Here is an 8,310-nt window from a genome sequence, read left to right on the forward strand (position 1 = left end):
TTTCTTCTTTTTTCCCCTTATTTATTGAGATATGACTATCAAATAGCATTTACATTCATTAGATATACAAAGTGATGATTTGATATATGTATACACTGTGAAATGATTACCACACTAAAATTGGTTAACACATTCACACCTCACATAGTTACCATTGTAGTGTGTGTATAGTGAGACCATTTAAGATCCACTTTTGTAGCTAATTTCAAGCTTATAATATGGCATGGTTAACTAGAGTCACCATGGATATTAGATCCCTAGAACTTATTCGTCAAATGTAATAACAAAAGCTTTGCACACTTTGAACAGCATCACCCATTTCTCCCACCTTCCAGCTCCTAGCAACCAAAAATCTTCTTTCTGTTTCCATGAGTTCATTCTACCTTTTTAGATCCCACATGTACATGAGATCATACCTTACTAGTTTTTCTCCGGCTGACATAGTTTACTTAGATTAACATCCTTGGAATATCCCACGTTGCAGAAAACATGACTTCTTTACCGCTAAAGACAGGGGATTCTCTACTTCAACACTTGTCCAATGGTCACATCGTCTGACTGCTATCTGTTCATCACCCAAAATGGATCTTTCTTAGATATGAGACAGAATATCTTTATCCAAAGATGCGTTTACTTTATACTAGTTTTATAGAGTTTGCTTTTGGATTTACAGCACTCAATTTTTTATTCCATGATGATTTTAAGTCTAATTATGACTTACTTGACTGTTTAGTTCATTATTGTCTAATATTAGCACCAACTTAAGTTCATTAAAATCTAAAAAAAAAATGTACTATATAAAATATAAAGAACCTAAGTGGTGGAAGATTGCTCAATACATGCATAATGTCTTAGTGAAATTGAAATAATGTTTGAATGGAAAATTACTCCAGAATTAGCACAACTAGAAATGTCAAAAGCTTTTTCAAAAATAGCAAGTGCCTTATAGAAACTCTGGCCACATACTAAGCATAACATTTGAGGGGAACTGCAATATCTCTTAAGAGCGGGGTTTAATACAAATAATTGTTCATTTAGGAATCTGGAAAAATTATGTTTATAGTGTATTATGCCATATAATTTTAATTAAGCAATTACTATATGTGTATAGCCATATGTACAGATATATAATAAAAGATTTAAAAATATAGTTTATTTTTCAATTTTTCTAGGGCCTCTTTTACATCATTGTTCCGCAAACTATAAATCAGAGGGTTTAACATGGGAATCACAAGGGTGTAAAACAATGAGGTCATTTTGTCTTGATCTAGAGAGTAGGAAGAGCTTGGTCGGAAATTCATGAAGAGCAGAGTTCCCTGGAAAATGGCCACCGCAGTTAGGTGGAAAGTGCAGGTGGAGAAAGCTTTGAACCTCCCCTCAGCAGAGTGGATTTTCAAGACTGAAAGGATGATATAACAATAAGAGACAAGGACTCCTGAAATTGTACTCAGCTCAATGAAACCGAAAACAATAAACAACACCAACTCATTGACCTGTATATCAGAGCAGGAAAGGAGGAAAAGTGGAGGTAAATCACAGAAGAAATGGTTAATCACATTTGACCCACAGAAACATAAGCGGAATGCTAATGTCGTGTGTATCAGAGCATCTGCCATTGCCACCAGGTAAACCCCAGCCACGAGCAGGGAGCGCACCCTGCTGGACATGCTGACTGTGTATAGCAAGGGGCTGCTGATGGCTTTGTACCGGTCATAGGCCATCACTGCCAGCAGGAGACACTCAGAATCGGCAAAGATACAGAAGACCAAGAATTGCAGAGCGCAGCCACAGAAAGAGATTGACTTGTTTTTGGCAAACATGTCCACCAGCATCTTAGGGCCGATGGCTGTGGAATAGCAGAGGTCACAGAAGGAGAGGTGGCTGAGGAAAAAGTACATGGGTGTGTGCAGCTGGGGATCCATCCTAATCAGGGTGATCATTCCCAGATTTGCCAGAAGATTGATGAGATAAACAAGGAGAACCATGGTAAATAGGATCACTTTGTTCTCAGTGTTATCAGTAATTCCTAAGAAAATGAACTCAGTCAAGGAGGAGCAATTCTCTCTACTCATTCTTCTTTGTTCTTGTCTAAAGTTTTAGCAAGTGATCAAGAAAATGACACCTGGATGTGTAACACTTCTGCACATCTGCAAAATATAAGATAGAGCATGATTTTTTTCTATATTTTTATATTTAGAAAATAATTCATGTCAGGTGTATGTACACTTGAAGAGGGATATCTGTATGCTAAGCAGTAATAAAAACTATCTAAAATTGAGCTTTGAGAAATAGTGATGTAAATTTAGATATCATTCATGAGGTATGCTCCTTTCTACAAGCTCTTCTCTGAGTATTATTTTCCTTATCTCAGTGGGTAGATATCAACAAATTCCACTCTCCTTATCTCTTCAAAATAATTTGTAAGAGACACCAGTGATAGAGAAGCCAGGTTTAAGACATGAGACTAAGCATTTTCTATGCTTGAAAATATTCACTTGAATACAAAAAATGATTAGAAAAGATAATTACAAAATTTATGTTTCTCAAAAACACATGATAAATTTAAGAGTCTTTAACTTAGTTCCAGAAACGAGTATAACACTGTCTAGAAGTAATAAAAAAAATAATTATGGTACAGATTTTAGTTTATGTTGTGTTTAGTATTTGGAGATACATGAAGTATCATTTACCTTTTTGCTAGAAATTTATAATTGCTTTTCCACAATGCTCATTATCTCTTTTGTAATAGTTGTAGTCAAGGGATGAATCTATTGACCAGTGGAAGAAAAAAGTTAAAAAGAAATAAAAGCAACAGAATGTACCACATACATTTGCATCACTTGAGATTTTAAATCTCCTTTCTGGATTCAATTTATGATAGGAACATATTTCTATCTCAATTTGTAAACACTGGACCATTCAGAGATGGCTTAGTTATTTCAGCCCCAAAGTATCAAATCAGTAGTTTAAAAAAATATTCAGCATAGCAGTTGGCAAAAGAAATTTGGAGGTAAATGGAGTCCACAAGTGAGAAAACAATAAAAAAGTGTAGGAACAATAGCATGCCATAAAAAAGAAATCTGAAGAAAAAGCCAAATGCTCTTTCTGGCTCATCAACAAGGATTTGTAGGGACTTCCCAGAGGAAGGTGCAATTTCTGGGGCTGTGGGAGGCCTGACCTTGAGACTACGTCGCCAAGTTGCCTTTCCCCTGTAAAATAGCATCATTCCTGTGGTTAGGAGAAGGCCCGGCCTGCAGGCCTGCCAAGGTGAAGGCAGTGCTGAAGGAAAGAGGGGAAAGGTTTAGCATCGGGATGGTTCTGTAAGAACAGAGGGTGATGTGGGTGACCAGCCATCCCCGTTTGTCTGGGATTAAGGTTTCCTGAGTGCAGAGCTGTCACTGAGCCTATGACCAGCAGCCATATGTCTATTCATTGCCAGGTACCTCATGTTCTTTCCCCTGAAATCTCAGATCCTGTTTCCCCACATGAGCTTTCATAGGTATATCAGCAAATGTTACACAACTCCCCAAAGTGCAGGCATAGCTTGTTTTGTTGGGCTTCTCTTCACTGTGCTTCTTGCATGTGGTATGTTTCACAGATTGAAGGACTGTGGCACTCCTTCATTGAGCAAGTCTACTGGCGCCATTTTTCCAACAGCATTTGCTCACTTTGTGTCTTTGGGTCACATGTTGGTAATGCTCACAATATTTCAACCTTTTTCATTATTACTATGTTTGTTATGGTGATCAGTGATTTTTGATGTTACTGTTGTGATTGTTCTGGTATTTTTTAGCAATAAAGTGATTTTAAATACAAAAAAATCTCCTTTAATTTAATAAAATATAAATGAAAAGAGTGACAATAAATACTTCTAAAATACATAGACTTCTCCCTATGTTATATGTATGTATTTATGTGTGTGAATGTGTATATACATATTTAATGTATCTGAGAACAGAATATAAGTAATAGACTTTTTCCCTTAGTTCAGTTCAGTCGCTCAGTCATATCTGACTCTTTGTGACCCCCAGGGCATATGGTTCATGTGGAGATGAATTTCTACATATTTTTATTTTTACTGTGGTACCTACACTATTTTTTCAATAAAACAATATATACCTGAAATTGTTTTTTATTACTTACAAAATGAGAAAAAGAGTGAAGGTGTTCCCATGAACCAAGAATAAAATGAAATAAATTAAAAGTAATTATGTGTGGATATTAACAAGTTCAGACTCATTCAGTTCTGAGAAGAAAATATTACTAGCCATTAAATGCAGATTTTAGAGAATAGGAGGTATAAAATATTCTATTTACAAAACTTTTTCTCAAAAAGTTAAGTGTTTTCTCCTATATTCCTTAAGTTAGGATCTAGAAACTTACCTGAGATGAGCAGGGCTTGAGTAGCTGAACAGCCACCAGGGTGTGTTAGTCACTCAGTCATGTCCAGCTCTTTGTGACCCCGTGTGACCCTCTCTGGCTCCTCTGTCCATGGACTTCTCCAAGCAAGAATACTGGAGTGGGTTGCTATTCCCTTCTCCCAGGGATCTTCCCCATCCAGGGATCACACCTCGGTCTCTTGTACTGCAAGCAGGCTCTTTACCACCTGAGCCACCAGGGAAGACCCACAGGCAGGTGGCCTTTTATTTTACCAGGTACATTAGGACTTAAATCCCAGCCTACTGCCCTTAGGCTTTGATGTTATATAAACACTCCATTAATTATATTTCTGTTTCTCTATATTCCCTTGAGAATTCAAAACAACTTAGTACCAGCTGAGTTTTTGTGCTTCACTATTGTTACCAAATTGCTCTGTGAAGAAAACTGCAAATTTTAAGACTGCTTAACAGTTATCCTGAAACCATTTCCTCCTTCTCTAGTAAAACAGGAAACCTAAGGAAACTCAAAAAAGGTCCCTCCCTCCATCACTTCTAACTTCTTCACATTATTCATTGTTTTTGAAACATTCTCTTTCATACCTCATTTAGGAGTATTACTACATTCCTATTGTATTTTCTTTTATATTGAAATATAATACTCATATCACATATACCATAAAATTCACCCTTTTAATGTAGATAGGTATTTTTTTGTGTTTAGTTTTATTGTGTTGTCAAGGATTTTCAGTCATCGCTAGTATCTACCTCCAGAACACTTTCATCAGTTCAGTAAAAAGCCCGCACCTATTAGCTCTCATTCCCTGTCCCTGCTGACCCCAGCCCTGGCAACCGCTAATCTATATTCTGACTCTGAGCAGTTTCTTAGTCTTGCATATAAACAGAATTATGCAATATGTATTCTATTTTTTCTTCTCTCAAGCTTCTTTTCTTCAGTGAAATATTATCAAGGCTCATCCATGTTGTTCATGTGTCAGAATCAGAATTTTGTTTCATTGAAGGGCACAACAACATTTCCTTTAATGGATATTACACACTTATTGACCCATTGTTCAGTTGGATAAATGTTGGGTTGTTTCTACTCTTTATCTGTCATGGATAATGATGCTATGTTATTCTTGTCAATGCTACCTTTCAAGGCAGGCATCATCACCAAACATTATCTTACTCCTATCTTCCAACCACATACCAAAGGATATTTCATAGATTTTATGTCTCCCTCACATTCTCTAAACTATGCACTTTTTTTCTGAGTTATGTTAATTTGTTCTTGTAAGAATCTCTGATAAATTTAAGACCTCATAAATTAGAGCACTGATTATTTTGTATTTTCTAAACTGAATGGCACAAGGATTTGAAAAGGTAGTACTTTCTAAATATTTGCCATTAAGTATTTATGACTATAAGGATAGAAAATAATGTGCTGTGCTCAGTTGCTCGATCATGTGCAACTGTTTGCAACCCCCTGGACCATAATCAGCCAGGATCCTCTGTCCATGGAATTTTCCCAGCAAGAAAACTGATACTCCTCCAGTCTATCTTCCCAACCCAAGGATGGAACCTGTGTCTCCTGCATCTCCTGCACTGGCTTGCAGATTCTTTATCACTGAGCCACCTGGGAAAACAATGTAAAAATAGTAGTATACCTGCTTTGAAAATTTTTCTACAGATATAGCTCAATTATACAAAAAAGGTCTTAGTGACCTGGATAACCACGATGGTGTGGACACAAACTTAAAGCCAGACATCCTAGAGTGTGAAGCCAAGTGGGCCTTGGAAAGCAGTACTATGAACAAAGCTAGTGGAGGTGATGGAATTATAGCTGAGTTATTTCAAATCTTAAAAAGATGCTGTTAAAGTGCTGCATTCAATATGCCAGCAAACTTGGAAAACTCACAAGACTGGAAAAGGTCAGATTTCATTCCAATCTGAAAGAAGAGCAATGGCAAAGAATGCTCGGACTACCATGCAATTGTGCTCATTACACATGCTTGCCAAGGAAATGCTCAAAATCCTTCAAGCTAGGCTTCAACAGACATGATGTAAGAGCTTCCAGATGTACAAGCTGGCTTTAGAAAGGGCAGAGGAACCAAAGATCAAATTGCCAACATCAGATATTCCGGAAAAAAAAAAAAAAAACATTTACTTCTGCTTCATTGACTGTGCAAAAGCCTTTGACTGTGTGGATCACAAAGAACTGTGGAAAATTCTTAAAGAGATGCAAATACCAGACCACATTACCTGCCTCCTGATAAACCGGTATGCAGTCAAGAAACAACAGTCAGAATTGGACTTACATCAAGGTTGTGTATTGTCACCATGTTTATTTAGCTTGTATATGAAGAGTACATTGCTCAAAATTCCAGATAGGATTAAGCCCAAGCCGGAATCAAGATTGCCTTAAGAAATATCAACAACCTCGGATATGCAGATGATACCACTCTAATGGCAGAAATGAAGAGGAACTAAAGAGTCTCTTGATGAAGGTGAAAGAAGAGAGGGAAAACGATGTCTTAAAACTCAACATTCAAAAAACAAAGATTACAGCATCTGGTCCCATCACTTCATGGCAAATAGATGGGGAAAAAGTGGAAGCAGTGATAGAGTTTATTTTCTTGGATTTCAAAATCCCTATGGACATTGAAATTAAAAGATGCTTGCTCCTTGGAAGGAAAGCTATGACAAACCTAGAGTGTGTATTAAAAAGCAGAGATACCACTTTGCTGACAAAGACCCAAACAGCTAAAGCTATGGTTTTCCCAGTAGTCATGTAAGGTTGTGAGAGTAGGACCATAAAGAAGGCTGAGGGCTGAAGAATGGATGCTTTCAAATTGTGGTGCTGGAAAAGACTCTTGAAAGTCCCTTAGGAGCAAAGGGATCAAATCAGTCAATCCTGAAAGATATCAACCCTGAATATTCATTGCAAAGACTGATGCTGATGCTGAAGCTCCAATATTTTGGCCATCTGCTATGAAAAGCCAACTCACTGGAAAAGACCTTGATGCTGGGAAAGATTGAGGGCAGGAGGAGAAGGGGGTTACAATGTATGAGATTGTTGGATGGCATCACTGACTCATTGGACATGAGTTTAAGCAAACTCCGAGAGATACTGGAGGATAGGAGAGCCTGGCATGCTACAGCTCATGGGGTCACAAAGAGTCCAACATGACTTGGCAACTGAACAATAATAACAATATTGGAAAGTGAGGAAAATGTTTGAAAATCATGTATGTATATATCTGACAAATAACTTGTATCCAAACTTTTTGAAAATCTCTCATAAATAATACAAATCAAATTAATAAATTTATACAAAGGATTGGATAGGTAATCTCACCAAGAAGATGTATAAATAGCAAGGTCATGTATAACAGTTTGCTCAGCATCTTTACTTCTTAGGGACAAGACAATAAAGTAAATTATGATCATGCCTAATTTTCTGTTTTATCTGAATTTTCATTTGGTATTTAACAGAAACAAAGATTATATTTTTATTTGTTTGGATTACATTTCTATTTGTTTGTTTCCTGCTTTTTTTTTGTGTGTGTAAACCTAAGAAACTCATCAAGCTAAATTTTGTATCATTAGTACATTTTTAATTTGGGAAGAAAGATTTATAGGGACAATTGTTGATTCATTTTTAATGCGTTGCCATTCTTGGTGTGATCAACCCAATACTCAAATATAGCTGAGTCCCTTCACTGTTCACCTGAAACTACCACAGCATTTTGTTAAATGGCTGTACTCCAATACAAAACAAAAAGATTAAAAAATAAAAGAACTATGACTTACGAAAAAAATCAAATATCTAATGTATTACTGTGGAGATATTGTTGAGACAAAGCTCAAACCACATAGCTAATTGCCAATAATTTTCCACTGGTTAAAATCAAGAAATTGATGCATTTATGTC

The 8,310-nt window shown here is 36.6% G+C and overlaps 1 protein-coding gene across 1 annotated transcript; it reads right to left on the reverse strand.

The window, feature by feature from the left end:
- Positions 1-1,139: 1,139 nt before the first annotated feature.
- Positions 1,140-2,072, reverse strand: LOC138092882 (olfactory receptor 5W2-like). The gene has a single exon (XM_068988939.1). The coding sequence runs from the start codon at positions 2,070-2,072 to the stop codon at positions 1,140-1,142; it is 933 nt and encodes a 310-aa protein (XP_068845040.1).
- Positions 2,073-8,310: the final 6,238 nt, after the last annotated feature.

Source organism: Capricornis sumatraensis, chromosome 16 (genome assembly GCF_032405125.1).
Source record: "Capricornis sumatraensis isolate serow.1 chromosome 16, serow.2, whole genome shotgun sequence".
NCBI classification, from domain to species: Eukaryota; Metazoa; Chordata; class Mammalia; order Artiodactyla; family Bovidae; genus Capricornis; species Capricornis sumatraensis.